Raw genomic sequence first — 20,551 nt, forward strand, 5'->3', positions numbered from 1 at the left:
TGAGCTTCATTAGCTTCGCAGGGCTGTAGGGTGGTTCGTGTTAGCAGGGGCCTCAGGAGTCTCTAGTCCAACTCAAAGCAGCGTGAGCAGTGAGGCCAGCCCACGATACTGCTGTTGAAGGCACTCTGTTGGGCAGCTCTAATAAAGAAGTTCTCCATTGTGTCAATGTTTGTTCACAGGGAGCTGTGAGGACATGTAAGACCTACTGATTGCATCACTTCTCCGCTTGTCCTCGAATTCACTCTTGCCGCTAGACTTGCTATTACTTGATTTAGCCTCATTGTTTAAAAGCTGTGTTTCCACCTTGCAAACTTCTACTGCCTTCTCTCTGACTATATGTGATAGCAACTACAGCCCTCAGCCAAAAGAATCTGCAGGATCAGAGCCAGTATTAAACCCACATGTTTTCCTGAAAATCCTTTGTTGAGTAGAAATTGCTGGAGGAAAAAAATCTGAAACTCTCATTCTCACATGCACTCTCTCACTTTTGTGAATGAACTTTTGCAGCCAGGATTCTTGCATTTAGGTAGATGCATGGGGGTAAAAGATGCAAGTGTTCTTCTCATCCTAAGTTTGTTATGAGAAGAGACGATGTGTGCAGAATGGGTGCACGCAGCAGAGCTGTTGCCCTTGCTCCAGGCTGGCAAGCTCAAATCTTACAATCCTTTGGAAGAACCTCCCCACAACAGGCTGCAGGACGGCTGTCCAAGTTGAGCCTGAGATCAAATTCAAATTTTAAAAGATTACAGATAGTTTATTTCAATAACAAACCTAAAAAAAAAAATCAATGTAGAATTTTAACTTCCCTTTCAGATTTTTTAGTTGCTTTTATTCTTAACAGTTTGCACTCAGAATTGATTCTCCTAACAGACATTTCTTACAGCAAAACCTAATGTTATGATCTGTATTTCACAGTTCTAGTTCTTCAGAGCTTGGCAAACCCCATCACTTGGAGGATCTGCTGTCTTTCCATAAAATCATGCTGTGTTTCTGAATGAGCAGGGAAACTACAGAAGTCTGCCGTACAGGCAGGAGGCTGTCATTCACACCTAATGTCTCAGCTCAAAAAGGCTTTTAGATACACTGAGCACAAGCTTAGCGTGAGATTGGTATTGAACAGCCTTGCTAAACTGGGGAAAGGTCTTTTGGCTTCATCAGTAGGGTTGAGATGTCACCCTGAGAAAAAACTTGTAGATAGGATACTGTAAATCTTATTGCACCTTCTGTCAGTCCCCCCCTCATCTTGCGAAGCAGGTGCTTACAGCCGCTTCACTGGAGCAGACTGAATGCAGAGAGGCAGTCCAGCTGGACTGCAAACAATACTGAGAAAGCAGGGAAAAAGGGGCTATCTGCCTTTAAAAATCAGGAGCCTAACTGCCCATTTTCTGGTCTAAGGATGCAGTCATCACTTAAGTCAGAAAAGAGCTTCAAAACACCAGGGTCAGTGGGCAAAAGATAGCATTTTCTGCTGATCTGCTTAATGTGGGATGAGTTGACCTTGAAGCTTTTAGAACAAGCAAATAAAATAAGTGGATAACTCAGTCACTGAATTAGCAAAACAGCTGCCCCATTCTGGCGATGTTGTAGGTTACATCAATAAAGTACTTTCATCTCTACTTCACAGAAATCAGATAGCGATCAGTCATATTATTACAATGTTAAAGCTATAAAAGAAAGAGTTAAACCAATATTATACCCATATATCTTAGTAAAGAAGTCCACAAAGGCTATTTTCTGTAATGAGATACTATACATCATCTAGGCACAGTAGGCAAAACCCATAACAAATGTGGCTAAAGAAAGCAAGGCACCTATGGTGATATTAAAAATATGACTTTGGTGCCTGATGTGCAAGTTAGGTGCATTAATCCACTAAAGTAACACAAAAAAATCCTGTCTACCCACTTAGCATCTATATGATAGACTGCACACATGTAAATTGTGCCTACACAGATCCCCAGCAGCACGCAAACAAGATCTGAAGTACATCTGAAGATACAGCATGCCAAGGGAAGCTATATCATCTGGAAATGAGACAGAGCTGTCCCAGTGTGATGACTTTCATGGCATTGTTGATTCATTCACTGGATCACAGCACAAGCTTACCTACGCCAGAGATCCACCGGTCAGCTATTCTCCAAACACACGTATTCTAGCAAAAATGTTTATTTGAGTGCCTGCAGTTCTCCTACCAAACCTATTTAGAGGTCGTCCTGCTGGGCAGAGAGTATAGAGACTATAGGACCACTTTCATTCATTCATTGCTTTTTATCCTACAGATTAGGGGCTTGCTGCATACAAGGATGCCAAAATCCTCGATTAGGTTTGGCTCTTCAAGGCTTTCTGAACTCAGGTCTGGAGTTGTAAATTGTTAGGTTGCCATCCATAATGATGCAAGGACTGCAAAAACTCCCCTGAAAGGAATGCTTTTGCTTTAATTAAAGGTGCTTCTCTAACTGCCATACATAGTCAAATCCCAAACTGCCAGTCAGAAGTTAAGTGTGACCAGATTACATTATTCCTTGCAGTATGCCCATTAGAAAGTGATGCGATGGTAATCAGGTGGTAATGTGGTACATTAGACTCAGTATCCTGGCCAGAAGAGGCTCACATGGTAATTGCAATCTAGCGCGATGTTACGGTTGGTAATAGTGTTGTTTAGAAAATCCCCAGGGAAAGTGTTGTTTTTGTAAAGTATACTGAGATTCTGCTGTGAAATAATTAGAAAAGCATGACTGACTTTTCAATTCATTTCATATCCTCTCTTATTTTGTATGGTTTTCTGAAGAAACTACAGTGTCTTTCTTGCTGAAATTAGCTAAATGGATGCTTATTTTGAAAAGATCTTTCCCTCTCCCCCCCTAGGAAAATTATTTTTATGAAATTAATTGCTTTATTGACAGTGTGTTTATTTCTAGTCATGACAGAGTTTCTCACAGCATACAATTGATGTCAGGATTTGTATTTAATTAGCATTTTCTATGCTGAATACCTTTAAAACTCCTTTGATTAATTCTATCCCAATGTTGAATGAGGTTTAGATTTACCATGTTCAACACCTCCATCAATCACAAAGAATCACCTTTCTCACAAGTATTTGCCCCATAAAATGTTTGCATTACCCTAAATATTCCAAGTCACACTTCAGGTATTCCCGTCCCATTACTTTGTTTTAGTCACATCACATGAAACCGAAATGGGCCAGGTAGGAATTAACATACAAGTTATTGGCTTGTGAAAAACCCTGACCAGTGAAGGCTCCCCTGAAGCACATAATGCAGATGATAAAATATAGGGTTTGATTTGAGAGCTGGGCGTAAAGCCAATCCAGGATCAAGCTCTGGGCCATCTTCACTGCTCTCCTGCCTCCAGCTCTGCTCAGCACTAGGTGAAACTTGGCGATCCTGCAGCAAAAGACGTGGTGTAACCCACAGCTCAGCATTGCCCATGTGGTTGGTCAAAACTCAATGTAGATACATTCTTAGAGACTCTTGCTTTGGTAGAGCAGCACGTGAGAGCATTGCATTTGCAAAGGGAGGAACACAGCCAGTGTTACACCATCGCTCCCCTCTACCATCTCAGCAAAGCAACCAAACACAGAAAACGGCACACTGTTTGTTGTACAAAAGCACTCGCTGACAGAAAACCAAGGCACTGGAAGTGCATCCTAAAAATACTGCGCTTACGAATGTATTTAATTCCAGATAATTGTGTCCTCATTCATTTTTCAACAGCCAACATTAATGATCCATAGTCTAATCTTAATATAATGCTTTTTGTTTGATTTGATTTATTGTTTTAGCTCCGGAAGTATTCCAGGCCTTTATGGATGGCGGTCCAGGATACTCCTACCCTGTAGACTGGTGGTCGCTAGGAATTACGGCCTATGAATTACTGAGGGGTTGGGTAAGAAAGATAGGTTTTTGTTGTTATTTAACACATTGACTGACAGAAGTCCAAAGTTAGCAGTGGCCCAGAGTGCACCCTTCATGATAAAATTTGAGCGGATGAGGCTGCAGTTCAGGTCAGGAATGCTGTCCTGGGTCCTTCCCAGCTGGAAACACTCACAGGAAAGTTTCACCCCACTCTCAATTATGTTATGAAAGTTTGCCTAAGTTCGGCTATGGAAAGGCATAATGTTTTAATGGTTTCTCAACAATGCTGAATTGGAAACAACAATTTTTTTTTTTTTTTTAAAAATAGAAGTTGAGTTACTTCAGGGTTTATTAGTTTAGTTTTATCAGCTTTGATTGTCTTGGCTAATACCTTAACAGAGCTAATGTAATATCCTAAGATGCTTGGCCCAGCTACAGAAAATGCTTATCTGCCAGTGCACTTGTTACTTATCTAATCAATTATGTGTAAAAACTTAATGAAAAATCTTCCTAAGCATGGTCAAATATCACAGAAGATAATGGAAAATTCTTTTCCATTTTGGTTCAAAGGATTGAAAGTGATTGCTTAAATATTTACTGTTCCCTATGGAAAACTGTAATTTAGGTACTATTTCAGGATAATGGCATGTAGCTAAAGTTTTTATTTTTTTATTCTTAATTCCTATTTTGGAAAGAGGACTTTATTGCACTGCAGTATGCTGTTTTAAGGGAGTAGTATATGTTTTCATATGGCACTAACACAGTACTGCTACCGTGTCCTGCTAGGCACTTTGTGATGTGACACAATCTGTCCCATAAAGATCTCACAGTTTCATATAGGATGACAGACAAAGGAAACTAGAAATAAAGAACAATTATTATTACCATTTTTAGATGGAAAACTATATTTCAGAGTGTCTGGACATTAGTACTTCAATCCAGAAGCAACATTTTTCGAAGGTCTAAAACTTGGCCAAACTATTTTTTATTTCCATAAAAATGGCAAAAAGTCATGCTCCTGATACAAAGATCTCTCCCATGCCAAATCTGAGTCATTCCTCTCAAAGCACAGGAGTATTAAAAACCCTTTTTAAGGCTTTGCAATTTTTCTCTACCACCATTCTCAAAAATTACTGAGTTTTTAAGCTGACATTCTTCCCAGGATGGAAAATTTAATTCTGAACAGTTAAGGTCTGGCAGTGATAAGCATAATACATTCTCAACCCTAGTCGCAGACAGTAGGTAGTACTAGCTGCACATATAAAAAATTTTAAAAAAAATCCTGCTGTTTTGATATCAACCCTTTCACCAACGACTGTCTCCAAGAAAGCAGCACAATGAACAGTTGTGTAAGGAAAGCTGAACTCCCAAGACTAATCACAAGAGATACCTAGTCACTTTAATAAATGAAAAGTTATATAGAATCATAGAATGATTTGTGTTGGAATGGGCCTTAAAGATCATCTAGTTCCAACCCCCTGCCCTGGGCAGGGACACCCTCCACTAGACCAGGTTGCTCAAAGCCCCATCCAACCTGGCCTTGAACATTTCCAGGGAGAGGAGGGCATATAGAATCCTGTAGAATGATATTAGTCTACCAAGGTCTGTACAGTCTTCTCTGAATAGCTCTATCCAACTACAGAAGCAAAGCTGAGGCTGAATCAATTCTTTTTTTTTTTTTTTAAATAAAACATTGCCATCTGTCTATGCTTCAGTCAACCAAGCCAGCTGCTTGTTTTCTCCTGAAGAGCAGCTCTTGCCCATTGAGCAAGCCAGAGGGTGGCTTGGCAGCCTGCACCTTTGTATAGACTGGGAAAAGGTGTATTTTTTCCTGAATTGTATTTCTCAATTTTTCTAGTCTAGACAAGGCCTAAACTGACAGGAGCGATGACAAGAGAAGTAGCGGCAGGTTGAGGAAATGTGCTTAACCCGAGGCATGTTGCTGTCTGCAACAACTGTGAGCTCCAAAGCTCCATCTGCTGCAGCAGCCCTGTGCAGATGGCTGCAAAGAGGCAGCTTGCGCGTACAAGGCTGCAAGGTAAACCTGCAGGCAGGCAGCCTCCTCCTCCACAGTCCCACAGCACTTTTTGTTCAGCAGCGAGAAGAGGGCCTCATTGCCGCAGAGCGGACGGGTGGGTGTTCGGTGCAGCCCTGGGGACAGAGGAAGACATTGCACTGGGCAGAGCCACCCAGAGATATGACTTTCTCCAGTTGGAGCATGGTGCATGCTAGCACATGGGAAAGGCAGAAGGAAAGGAGGGAAGGAGCGTTTAAAAGGAGGCGTTCTTTCAATCATTTTATGTTGCATCCCGTCTGGGCCATTTTTTGGTTATCCCCAGTAACATTTCTCAGTCCGCTGCAGGCACTTTTCTCTGCTTAGCCAGTTGCCAATAAAAGACCTAACAACCAAACCCCCAAGTTTATAAAGCTTTGTATCAAACATTGGTCTTTTCCCCAAGTTCAGGAAATTAAACTGCACGATGCAAACCATGACACATGTCGATCTGTTCCTAAGCCATAAACAACTGCTAAAATACTATACTAACTCTACATACCATGCCCTCAACAGAGACAAAGCAAAGGAAAGAGGTAGTAAGTGGCATTCTTGAGCTCTGACTTTCACTGTGATGTGAATGATTTACAGTGAACTTTGGTAAAATACCAGGAACAAAAACAAGACCTTTTTTTTTTTCCTGTTCACAAAATAAACCGGAAGGTGTCTGACCCTCAAGTGGACTGAATAGCTGAAAAATATGGGAGATATAGGTGTGAAGGATCTCAAAAGACCAAGCTTATAATGGCAACTTCTTTGAGTATTTATAGTTCAAATTAATGAAGAACAATACTAAAAATCTCTGCAAATCTCAAAAAAGATCAAGTGAGACTGCAGAATGCTAACAATCTTTAAAATAGGGTAAGTTTTTTAAGGATTTTTTCGATGAGGAAAAAGGCATGTGCAGAAACATTCTTTTACTACTTTCAAAGATTCATTATTCCTTAAAGTTGCTATTTTAGAGCTATGTCACCATTTCCAACAATTGGTGTATATTCTAGCTCAATGATCACATTGCTCACATCATTATATCAAGTCCAAATCAGCAGTAGGTTACTTCTTGACAACAGACAGAATGTTAACCTTTCACTGTTAATAGCTCTTTTATAGCAGCATTACCACAGGTAGGGAAAAGAATATTCAAATTATAGTTCTGAACCTGATTCAAGAAAATTATGTATTCAGAGCATGCATTTAGGTCCTGTTGAATTCATATGGACATGATATAGCTAAATGACAACAGACTAACTGAATGTGAATCAAAGCAAAAAGATTTAACCAATCCTTGAATTTATTTTTAGAATATCCCAATGCCTTGGAATGGACTTGTTTTCATACACATGTTAAAAGTTAAACGTGTGTGAATCTTTTCAAAATAAGAATATTTTCTGGGCCTTTATGAAAACTGGCTAATTCACTGTCAGATTAGATAACTAACACCTAGAAATTCTTAAGTTCTTAAATTATAATCTTGTACCAGTACATGCTAGCAAAAGTCAAAGGATGATTCAGTTCTTAGTGAAGGTAATGAATGTCTGCCCTTTGCTGCTGAGGATGTTGGATTAGAAGGTAATTCTATGTTGTGTATGAATTGTTATGCATCAATTCGCACATTGCTGCTATGATGGCATTTGGCTGCAGATCGCATATCACATATTTGTCACCTGCTGCGTACAACTTAATTCACAAGCAATCCACATGCTATCCTTGTTCAAATATATCAACAGAGAATATCATTCTAACAGCTTGCTTCACAAATACAAGTCTTCAAAAAAAAATGTGCACAATAATTAATAAGAATATAAATTTGTATGTAGTACTTTCATTTCTAAATGCTACATTTAATAAAAGATAAATCACAGCAATCTTCATGAACAAAGCACCATGAAGTTAGGGCTTCTCTTTGCCTATAGAAGAATTTAGGCATGAACAAACACAGGACAGTAGGTCCATATAATCCATAGCTCCATGTAATGAGTCAATTTTAGATTTCAAAAAGGGAAAAGGAGAAGGATTGGGATTTGGAGAGTTTACTTTTTTATTGTCATTCTTACACAGATTTTTGTAAGCATTTTTTACTTTATCTACTATTCGGTAAAATCTCCCTTCAGCCACCATTTTGTCAGTTTAGATCTCTAGTACTTTCTAGTACTACAAGTAAAAAATAGTAAATAATCCACATTTCACATAGAATGCCCCAGGAACAAAATTATTCAGCCATCTCATTTGAACTGATACTTCTATTCATGAGAGAAAAATTTGCAGAGGAAATGCATCTATGAGTAATTACGTTCATTATGACCAGAGAAAAGCACACACGCAAAGAAGAATTAGTCTCAAAATTGTTATAAGATGTTTTGGTGGTTTTGATGTTTCCAGCATAAACAGTACTCAGCTCAGGAAAATGTGATTTGTCTACACTCTTTTATCCATTCTTGCTGACTTGATATTGGTTTAACTTTATCCCAGAGACCCTATGAAATTCATTCAGCCACCCCCATTGATGAGATACTCAACATGTTCAAGATAGAAAGAGTTCACTACTCATCTGCATGGTGCAAGGGCATGATAGCACTACTGAAAAAGGTAAGAAAGCACTAACACCTTCTGTCCTCTCTTCTCTCCTCTTCCAGAAGCTCCTCCAACAATGCAGAGGTGTCAGGCAAGCACACACATTAGGTAGTCAAAATTTGAAGGATAAGCAAGCAGTGCTTATTCCCAGAATTTTCTGAGTGCGAGAGGTGCAGTATTTTCTCTTGAGAAGCTGGATTATTCTTACGCTTATACTCAGGCTTTTCATGGCCTCAAAGAAATAGTAATCTCATATTTTTCTTTATTTTACCACTGATTCACTAGTGACAGAAAACTTTGGTGATCAATAATTCCTACTCTGGATTGGAATGGCCAATGGCCCTGGCCCCATTCTCTCCAGCCCTGGTTCTCTCCCTCGCTGGAGAGGGAAGGAAGGACCGCTCTGCCCTCTGAATTTCTGCCACAGTTTCCAGCCAGGGAGCTTAGAAATGAAAAGGGCTGTATCTCTCCTTGCCCCATGTTGCTATAGTTGCAACAACAAAACCAGAGCCACTTTGCTGTAAATGTCACTAAGTTACAAGACAGGGTTCTTTCTGGAGGCATCATGACCCTGGAAACTCCCTTTCTTCTTCAAATCCCAGTTACTTGTTTGGTGTAATTTTCTGGCCATGCTGCAAGGCTCATCTGTCTCTTTTAGGTATTTCAGACCATCAGTGCTGATATTTGAGCACAAAATGTTTGTGAGTGTGTGAACAGAGCCATACAGGATCAATTTCCTTTGTAGCAATGAGTAATCTATTTTTGATAGATGGAGCAATGAGGTGGTTAATTTTAATTGCTGCCAGGATGCTCAGTGTAACTGTAACTTCCAATAAATTAAAGATGAAATATAAATTGTTAGGTGGTATTGAACTGTGATGTTTCACGACACTTGGACTCTTGTGTATTTGTAAACAGATTTTCGTTGCTAATACATTTATACACTTTGTGCCTGCAACAGCCATCTGGTGGCAATTAAATTATATCCTATGCATTACTGCTTTTATTATTTTTTGATTGGGACCTCGCAAAGTTGTTGGAAGATTTTCTACCCATTTCCTTACTCAAAATTGTGTATCATACAATTTATACATGTGATACATTTACTTTTTTAAATGGCATCCAGTCCCTTAGAAAATGCCTTGTGCTTGATCACAGCTCCTCACTAAGGACCCGGAGTGCCGTCTTTCAAGCCTTGCAGACATCCAAAGCTCTCCATACCTAGCTGATGTCAACTGGGATGCTGTTCTAGAGAAAGCTGTGACCCCCGGCTTTGTTCCTAACGTAAGTCAATATTCCAGGTGAACTGTGTTTGCAAATTCCAACTTTAATTATCACTGCTGTTTTACTTGTTTACGCTTGCATTTATTGCTCCTCAGTGACTTACTTCTCGCAGAAGCTTTATTTTGGATTCTACTTTCATTTACTCAGTCACAGCTAAGGGAAAATTTGGCCCATTTCATTAGATCACAACAAAAACTAATTAACCTAGGTTCACTATTTGTTCCCTTTCAAATAAAAAACCCCAAACATTTTCCAGACTTTGCATTTTAGCTGTTTGAGAAAATGATTGTCAAAGTTAACTCTGAGCCAGAGAATACCGATAAGGTTGCTGCTGCTCTGAAAGTCAGGCATCTGAATAACATTTGCAAAACTTTTTAACATCCCAGTGTGCTGTTCCTTTTTCACTTAAAAAATACTGTTCCAAAAGACTGACCTATTTCCTTTGTGACAGTTTCCTACACTAAAACATTCAGATTCTGTGAGGGAAACTGGTGGTTTCTTTTTTTTACTGTGGTTCCATTTTGATAATTTGTAAGTTAAATGGATTTGAGGGCCATGAATAAAAAGCAACGACTTGGTGTTAACATGGTTCTCCGCTATGTTCAGTCATAGTGCACCATAATGCTTCTCCAAACAATACATTTATAGCATACTAGGGTTTGTTTATATTCCTTTTTTTTTTTTTTTATGCTACTGTAAATAAAGATGAGGAAGGGGGAATAGCTAGACCCTGTCCTCATCCAGGTGCACATTAGACTTCTTGCTAAATCCGATGGGGACAGGATGCAGCCCTGCAGAAGCTGAGGGCAAGGGGGCATTGCCTGATGGAGCAAAGGCAGCCAGGTGGGTTGCCAAGACAGTGCTGGCAATGTTTGCTGTGCACCCTGGCACCTGACCAGAGTCTTTCCTGGAAGCAACATGCTGCAGAAGAAAGCTATGGGTGGGCAAGCAGGGCTTCCTCAGGGAGCTTGGAGAAAGACCAGGAATACAGCAGGTAACTGGCAACAGGCGAAGAGAGGCAGGTCCCTCTTAGGCACTTCAGAGCAGTGCTCAGCAGGGGTGAAATTCCTTCCTTTCACTTTGTAGCCCAATGGTGCTGCAAGCTGAAAACTCGAGGTCAATGTCATATTTACCAAACCAAGGCTAGGACTCTTTCCCTCTTACTCAACGTCCCCGCAGCTGTCACAACCGCTGTGCCATGCCAGACCCTTCCCCTCTGCTCTCCCAGGTTGCTGTCCTAAACGAAGCACTGTGGAACAAACCTCCTCCCTGGCCCAGTGGACTGTGAACTCCATTCTCCACTGTGGCATGGATCTACAAGATGAATGGAGACTGCTTTTCCTTTTTTCCTTTTTTTTCCAAGTTAGAGCTGCTCTCTGAGATATCGGAGGTGTGGGCTAACTCCTTCTCAGAGAAAATTCAACAGATTATTTAGACCTCCTCTTCCTAGCTGAAAGTTTAATCCACATCTGTCAGCATGTGGGAAACTTCACAACCCTGCTTTGTGTTTTAAAAGAAGGGTCCAGTTCCCCATACCCAAAGGTACAACATACTTGGGGATCCAGGAGAGTTCCAGACTCTACAAAGCCCGGTCATGCCTAGGTACATGTCTTAAGACTTAAAGTCAAAAGAGAGAACTTCAATCTGCTTCAGCAAAGCCAGCTACCTTTTGATGGCAAGTCTCTTGCTGCAGTTGCTGCTCCTGTGTTTTCCTGTCCCCAGACATCTCCTCGGTCTCCTTGCCCCCACTCAAGCTTGAATTCATAAGGCCATGTCTGCCATCTTACCTCTGCTCCTGAGGACTGGCCTCAAGCCAGCTTTGGTGCGGGATTGTATAGCCAGCTAATGCCACGTGTGCCACCCTGTAAGCCTGCCTCCTAAGCAGTGAGGTACGGCGCTTTGGCTGTAGTAATAGGGCCTAATAAAGGGACTGCAAGTTTTCCACATCCATCTGGCTTACGCCCAGGCTACCCAGAGCTGGGGCACACCAAGCGTGCGATGGTCTGCATCTGGTCACAGATGAGTAACCCTAACTCCTTAATTCACTGTTCTCGTAGCTGTTTGCTTCTTTCCACCTGGAGTTAGGCTGTTTTGAGGGTACCTTACTCCTGAGAGGGTATAGATAAGTTTCCTGACTTCTTAAGGATGTAATTTTAAATGTCATTTCAGAAGCAATTGTGGAACCTATGTGTCTGTTATTGCTCTGTGAGCCAAGTGGTCTGTCTCTGTGGCTGATGTTAACAATGATGAACGTGATGGAGACTGAGAAAAGAGGGAGTCCTCCTGAAATAGTCTGAACTGTCTGCCATTAAACATGTGTCCAAAGACAGCTATTCTTTTCACGTTTGGATTCACTTTATTTGTGTTTTAGCAGGAATCAATAATATTGGAGGGAAATACATAATATTGGAGGCAAAATAATATTCTATGTTTAAAAGGAAATAGGAGTAAAAAGTTTTTATTTACTCAGATTAATCTGAAAGTCCCATTACGAGTTCTACCAGACGCTTGAGGACAGAGGCTGGTGTTGCAGGGCTTGTTCCACCTGGTCAATCAGGTGTGTTAGGAAAAACAGTGAGATGGTGAGAGTCAAAGCATCTTTTCTAGCAACATGCTTCTTTTTATAGTAAACTTTACTGTTTCATGAGACCAAGTTTGGCCAGGCATTTTCCAAGATCTTTTCTCTCTGTTCAACCAGAAAAACCTTCACTGATTAACTGGGGCCACAAAACAATATATTTCTTGGGTTTTGGGCTTTGGTGAGAGGATGAATTGGGGCCAACATACACTGATCTGGGGAGAGTTTTATAACTAGAGAGTTTTATAACATTTTGACAGCTTGCTGTTACTGTCAGGAGCTTGCCTACCTTCTGCAGACAAGGAGGCACGCTGGAGGCCTGTGGTAGGAAGGTCCCATCGTTTCATTTCTCCCTGGGTAGTTTGATTCCATAAACATCGCTCTTGCTTAACTAGTACATGTGTTTCTTTATGGTTTAGCTAGTTTCTTTGTATTCAGCTTGGAGTCATAAATTGTTAGCAGTTTTTGCATGTTGTTAAATATTGGATAAAGGAAGCAAGAAATTATTTAAATGCAATTTGCCTTCATTTTTAAAGCTTCACAATTAAAGTGATGTATTTTTTAAGTGCTCAAACAAATATTAAAACCATACATGATCAAGAAAGGAACTAATATTTATCAAATGTAAAGAATTACTTATTTATGAATAAATACAAATAAGCTATAAACCTCCATTAATAAAAACCAAATAAATTTTACTAAACCTGACTGAATAGATGCAGGAAAAGGCATCAGAAAGCTTAATCTTATAGTTTAAGTACACAGACTTTGCTAGGAATAAAAATGATGGAGTGATCTCTAACTCAAATGTTTCATTGTAGGACACCACAAGTTATACAAGTGGTTTCTGATGTGGTTTTACAGCTTAGTGCCTTTGGTTACTAAATAATATCTGACATTTATATATGACTTAGTATTTCCACCTTGACGGTGACAATGGTGTGATTGAACTCTCAGAAGCCCCAGAGGAAAACAGGCTGCTTTTAAGATCTTCCACCACACAATTCAAATTGTTTGCTTTCTAAAAAAAAATTGTTTGAGAGAATGAGGAGAAGAAAGGAACTCACGTTATTCTGATTACAGGAGTAGCAAAACACTGATCCAGTAATTAGGATGCCAAGTACTGACTTTTTAAAAATGTATTAGGTTCAGCTGACCCCTAGATTTTCTGGCCGTACCCTAGCTTTTATCCCTAAATAGGAGAGGAACAGTTCATCCCAAATGTTTTCATGAGATGGCTTTACTGCACTAATGAATAGAATTAAAAAAAAAAAAAAAACCTCAAGGCATAACTATGGTCCTGTAAACTTTTATGCTGAAAAGATCTGAAAGAATCAAGAACCTGAAAAGAATTAAGGAAGAATCTGAAAAGAATCAAGGAAGGAAATGACCATATAGAAATGGTGTTTCCAATCATCCTGTTTAAAAAAAAGAACTTCCTGATACAACAAAGAATCTTAAGATTTGGTTCAAGCACCACAAATTAACATAAAAATGGAGAATTCAGGATATTAAATAATATGAGTAATGGGTAAGAAAAAGCATAATAGAACCATTTTTGGTATAAACGCTGCTAACCAAAAAAGGTCTGTTCCTTCCTTTGTTATCATGGATAGGAGCTAGGGAACTGAATCCACCTCCAACTCTTCAGAAAAGCAGATTGTAGCAAGTAAGGTCTTAGAGGTGCTCCCCGTCCCTCCTGCACTATTACAGCTGCCTTTTATGTTCTACAACACTAACTGATACTCTGATGAAGACCATGGGCCAGAGTAATCTCTCTCATTGGGGTGACATAATTGTCCTCACTGTAGGAGTACATCTGTATATAACTAGGAAGAGGATCTAACTCTTTATAATTGCTTTATAATATGACTTTTATCTCACCTCTCTTATTTAAAGTTCAAACATCAGTCCAGGCCTGAAAAGACAGTTTTCATTTTACAGATGTGGTTGGGAAGCTGGATCATTATTAATGCTATTAACACTTGCCAGGCAAACTGAAAAAACCACAATGATGCTCCAAAGAGTAACTCTGAATCCTTTTGTACCAGAAAGGAAGACTGAACTGTGATCCTACCTTTGAACTTGAAGAAATGATTTTAGAGTCCAAGCCTCTCCATAAAAAGAAAAAGCGACTTGCCAAAAACAAATCCAAAGATGGAGCTAAGGAAACCTGCCCACTGGTAAGCTGGGGACTGTGGCTGCGGTCAGTGGCATTTCATTCCCATTCTCTGATGGACAAACTCAGTTCAGTTCAGTTTTATCATCTCTGAAAACAGACTTGATCTCTATGCCTATCATTTCACATATAGCATAAGCCATCTCCAAAGCAAGATGAAAAGTAACCATTTATTTCAGTCAAATAATAACAGCATGTTCAAGTTGTAATCATTTTTAAGATTCTCACAGATGCTCATTTAAAGTATGAAAAAGTGTTGCCAGTTGGCAAATACGCTTCCCACACATGGACAGATAGTTACAAGGAGTATTTATCCATTGCTAGTACCAAAAATGAAAAGCAGGCAGTGAAAAGCTTGTTATTTATCAGTGTTTTAAAGCTGGCTCTTGAAGTTTGGGCTAATGTCTCCAATGTAGAAAGACTTGTATAAAACAGTTTAAACTTCTGAGAAGATTAAAAAATAATCATTTGACTTAAATTTTCATTTCAGTATGGTTTTATAAATGCTGTTGGTACTCCTAATGATATTGAATGCTCATGCAAGCTGTTCTTAGAGCTATCAGACATAAAAATCCTCAGGAATTCTTTGTGGGTAACTTCTTCCAAAAGAAAGAAAGACTGATTGTGCTATCATGGCCCACTTTCGAAGACTCTTCAGAATGTCTTTTGATAGTATTCATTCATAAGCCTTTTTGTTCAGTGTCGTTTCTGTTGTTGTGATTTTTGTCTCTGATTTTTGTCTCTGATTTTCCATCTTTTTTAATCAACCTATTCATGCTGTTTTTTAAAGAATGTACACCTGCAGCAGTGCTTGGAAACCGTTAGGAAAGAATTCATCATATTCAACAGAGAGAAGTAAGTGCATTTCTTAATGCCTGTTTAGCATTCACTACTGAAATTAATTTAAGAACTATTTTTTTTCCTCCCAGTATAAGGAAAAGTGATTAACGATCACAGCAGCAGGGGCTGAAAGGCTGGATTTCCATTGATTTCTTTCTCTTACGGTCTCTGGTGTGATGGTTTTGTAGTTCTTCCATCTCTGAAAGCAAGCAGAAGTGCTTGTGGTGAAAGTATGTTAGAGAGATAAGGTAAATGTCACTGACACTCTCCAGAGAACCTGTTAGCAATTAAGCAAAGGGAATACAATACAAGGGGCTGCTTTTTCACAACTTGAACAAAACCAAGGGAAGTGATAACTCGTGAAATTTCAATGACATGAACTGAAGTGTTCTGACTTGGGAACACTATTCATACTTCAGCACCATAAAAAACGTTTATTTCAACATTAGTTATTTCAACAGAGCTAAATATTAAAACTATGTCAGACATGAAGCAAGTGCTTCATAGTGTAAGAGTCAGCCAGAATTCATAGAAACACAAGTCTGAATCCCAAGGATGTAAATAATTTTCCTGTATTAATTGTATTAATGTATATGGCTCATAACAGGGGAGTTGTTTGTGTCTTTGCATTTCATCCAAGTATATTCAGTGGTTTTATTTGACCTAATTATATCTGGAAGCCTTTCTAATGGAGTTGTGAAATGTCAGAAAATAATTAAAAAGTTGTGACTATCTTACTTAATGTTTACAATGCAGGTAATTACTGTCTTCTGTAATTAAAACTGGAAAGGGATTGTCAAATTTGCACAGATGACGTGATGTCATGAAGGAAATTATGCCATGGATAACCCCATTTTTCCTGTTACAACCTATGGGACGTGTCTATGCTCAATACTGACTGCTCACAGAAATTACAGTGAGGAGTTACAAGGAAAGCGAAGATCTGCCAGATTCTTCATGTTATTCTGCACCATCTCTAGCACAGGAGAGCTGTATGTTTATGTAAGAACCATATATTTATGTAAGAGCCGTAAACAAGCAAAGCCAGACCAAGTCAGCTCACAAAGATTTTCAGAAGGGTCTTGGTGGACTTCTCTGAATCAGTTCTGGTATCACTGAACAAGGGTCTACCTGAACTTTAATAAGAGTTTTATTAACCCACAAAAATCAAAATGATTGAGATCATAATAACAAGATTACGAAAAGATTACATTGATAAATCAATTTAATGTGTTTCCAGAAAGTTATTCATACAACTAGTTCTTTTCCAGATATGACTGTCTCACCTACTCCAGAGTCATATATCAAGGAAACCCAATATATAGCAATTTTTGAAAGATAAAATAAAATACCAGATTTTGTAAAACACTTTCAAAATCCCATTGTGTGTGTTCACTACCACTGAACAATTTCTTTTGACAGGATTTCACTGTGTTATTCTTTAATCTTTTTTAGCAGTGCATAGGAAGTTTTCTTCATTTTTTTCATATTGCACAACTACAGGAACAACACAAGCTATAAAGGACTCTGAGAGGCTGATGAGAGATCAAGGAGAAGTTTAAATGGAGTACAAGTAAAATGGAAGCAAAAGATAAAACACATGCACTTCATTCTGAACAGCATGTGTTTTGGTCATTGCTTGATTGGCTTTGACAAGGTAAAGGAAAAATATTTAGTATAGACCTAAACCAGATCCTGTATTCAATAAAGCCAGATCACAATCATTTCTTGTTTAAATTGTATTACAGCTGAAGAGGGACATGGAGAGACTTCTGTAATACCTTTCAAAAAACAAAAATGTTAATAAAAGGGGGGAAGCAAAGGTCAAATTTTTGAAGTGCAAAGTGAATTCAAGTTAATGACAGACACAGATGTCATCGTACCGGAGAGAAGAGGCTACACACTATACACCAGAGTAACTCATGGGTGGTTTCCTTAGACCCTTCCTCAAGGCTGTATGCACAGGCTGAGGCTGCGCTTAGGTGGATTTCCAAAACCACATGGCCAACCAAGTTCTTAGGAACAGCTGCAGATGCTGAAAGACATGAACTGTTCCTACGAACACAATATCCAATAATATGTGATCGTATCATTAGGTGAGGTGTCAATCCCAAGCAGGGCTTTAAATTAGTCTCAGATTAATGCAGCCAGATGTTTTGATATTCCTCCATGTTCCTCTATACAGAAAAGAATTGCTTATATAGTCTAGCTATTTGAAGATATCTGCACACTGCTTTAGATATTCATTATATTCAGGTACAAAAAACCCTACATTTTATTGTGATTTAAGCTGCCTGCTCAGCTTACTTCAGTGGCACAGAACACTACATCAATCCTAAGAAAGTGTGAACCAAAAAGATTAGCCCATCTTGCAAGGGAAAAGATGAGAATCCCCAAACTAAAAGGTTTCTAGGAAAATTTCAGATGTTTCTAATTGAGCAGCATAAATTGATGTAGTAATGTGTAGGTAGAGTGTGGTATGAACCATCCCAGTTCACATTTTGCAGTCCAATACTTGTAAAATACCTGCTATGAAAAGCAGAACCTGTTTTTATTGAACATCTTGCTGATACTTCCAGACTGTCTCTTTTTTTCACTATATATCTTTTGTCCTGTAACAGATACTGCAAATCTTGAAATATGCCATATTTATTTTTTTTCCAAGAAGCTGAGGAGATTATCAGGAACTCTTAGACTGCAGTTAAGAGCTGGGGGGAGGAGGTAGAAAAAAGGCTTACTAGGCTGAAAAGAATTAAAAAATGATTCAAAGAATTGAATGAAGTAACTTAATAGTGTAACTTAATGCCTGCAAAGACAGAATGTGCACATTTTCACTTTTCTATTGCTTTCTGCAGTTAAGTATTTGTAAATTGGTATTTATTTAAGCAAGATGAGTGCATGAGGAAGATGGAGTCCATTTTAGCTAAGCCAAGCTTTCAAATGAGTAGGCTCAGTTAAAAAGGCTGATGTTTTTCCAGATAGCTTTACCGGCAGCGTTCAGGTGATGTACCTTCTCAGTAAGGCTTACATTGTCCTTGAATGTAATTTATTTCGTTGGACTACAGTTTAACTATGTAGCTGATATCTATGGTTTGAACAGTTATGAGATAGGATGAAAGATTTGAAGAATTAAAAAGGAAGATTGTATATCGTATACAGTCAGAGAGCACAAACATACACTGCAGAATGATAGAGCAAAAGTGGTTTGTGAAAATAGGAATGACATGAAGCATCCAGAATGAAATCCCTTACACTGTAAGTAGATTTTATCTTGATTTTATTTCTGCCAGTGCTTCATATACCAGAGTGGCTGCAGTGTGTGGTGGTTGACCCTGGCTGGAGGCCAGAGAAAATATAACAAAATATAACAAAATGCTTGTGGGTTGAGATAAGGACAGGGAGAGATCACTCACCTGTTGCTGGCAGGGGCAAAACAGACTCAACTTGGGGAAATTAATTTAATTTATAACCAATCAAATCAGAGTAGGATAATGAGAAATAAACCCAAATCTTAACCCCCCTTCTCGCCACCCCTCCCTTCTTCCCAGGCTCAACTTCACTCCTGATTTCTCTCTCTACTCCCCGCCCCCTCAGCAGCACAGGGGGATGGGGAATGGGGGTTGTGGTCAGTTCATCACACGTTGTCTCTGCTGCTCCTTCCTCCTCAGGGGGAGGACTCCTCACACTCTGCCTCTGCTCCAGCGTGGGGTCCCTCCCACAAGGGACAGTCCTCCATCAACTTCTCCAACGTGAGTCCTTCCCATGGGCTGCAGTTCTTCACCAGCTGAGGGTGTACGTCATCTGTCCACATTGACATTATCTTGCAGTACCTTTAAGAGAGGGTACACACTCTCCTGATCCAAAGTAAAATAAAATAGGAAAGTTCTTTTACAATCCATGATTGAATGTGGTGCAGGAAATGTTTTCTATTCTTCTTAAGAGTGTCAGTAACATCCCTTACTTAGTTTTGAACACATAAACTAGATAAACTGTGATCTAAAAATGGTCCATGTACTGGGTCTTAGCTGGAGAATATGATCTGAAGTTGTTTTCATGGACTTGTTTGGCTCCTTTTGCTGACTTTTTTTATTTATTTTTATTTTAAATCTATTTCTATGGATAGATGCTTTATTATATCTAGAAAGGCAGCACCAAATGTTCTGCAGTATCTGAATGTTTATTCCTGTAGACTAGCCAGCCATTATTTGAGAAGCTGATCCTATTTAGAAGCTGTAGGCTATATTTTCAATTTCTTTGGGGGGGGGGGGAGATTGTAAAGATAAAGTCACACTGTTTGTTCGTAGCTTTATTAAAAAGCTGAGCAGATATTATTTTGCTATTTTTGTGCCGTTATCACTAAATGAATCTTCACGTACATCTGCATCTGTTTATGAATGTTCAAAACCTGAAAGAGCCAAAAATGAAGAAATAAGATTCAATATTTGCTTGTAGTGGAATCACATTTCTCACCCTTTATGGTTCCTGAGCCTCTTCCTGTCTCTGAAAGATGTTTTTAAGATTAAAGAGGCGAGCAAACAAAGAACAGAGGAGAAAACACAGGAAATATCTGTTCCCCAGGCAGAATAATCCTTCAGTTAGATGCTTCACAAACTTGTCGTCAAAATGATCAGCCTGCTAATGAAAGTAAAATCCCATAGCCACATTTTACTGAGCAGAATATGTATTTCATATACACAATGTATGTGAAAATGGGTTAGAATTCTGCAGAGCTAGTTTAATAAACAGCATGGAGGGATGAACAAAATATCCATATATATAACGATTCTAGTGGAAATGTTAAAAAACTTACCAATGATTGTGAAGTTGGAGGGGGTTTTTACTTAATACTAATATCCTGTGATAACATTGCTGTGCTATTCAGCTGTCTAGTCCCCACCGATCTGAACAGGCTTGCCCCTTTCCTAAGCTACTGGTACACCTTAATTCTCTTCTCAGTATTTGTTCAATGCAACCACACTAAAAAGTTCTGCCACAAACTGAAGCAGTCAGATGGTTGGTGCACGTTTCCCTCTTTTCCTACTATAATTCCTACCATTTGACCATACCTAGTTCTTTCCTAAAAGGTACTGAACAGCTCTAGGTGTACAGACAGCCCTCTGCTCCTGAAATAAATGGCAATAATTGAGAGAGCATCACTGAAGCATATCAAG

The 20,551-nt window shown here is 39.1% G+C and overlaps 1 protein-coding gene across 1 annotated transcript in view; it reads left to right on the plus strand.

Moving 5' to 3' along the window:
- The window catches only part of STK32B (serine/threonine kinase 32B), a 173,085-nt gene that overhangs the window by 136,691 nt on the left and 15,843 nt on the right, over window positions 1-20,551 (plus strand). Inside the window, exons 7-11 of the mRNA XM_075752511.1 lie at window positions 3,803-3,906; window positions 8,398-8,514; window positions 9,658-9,783; window positions 14,413-14,544; window positions 15,331-15,395. Of these exons, the coding sequence (XP_075608626.1) occupies window positions 3,803-3,906; window positions 8,398-8,514; window positions 9,658-9,783; window positions 14,413-14,544; window positions 15,331-15,395 (544 nt within the window). The remainder of the gene's footprint in view (window positions 1-3,802; window positions 3,907-8,397; window positions 8,515-9,657; window positions 9,784-14,412; window positions 14,545-15,330; window positions 15,396-20,551) is intronic.

Source organism: Balearica regulorum, chromosome 4, assembly GCF_011004875.1.
Source record: "Balearica regulorum gibbericeps isolate bBalReg1 chromosome 4, bBalReg1.pri, whole genome shotgun sequence".
NCBI lineage: Eukaryota > Metazoa > Chordata > Aves > Gruiformes > Gruidae > Balearica > Balearica regulorum.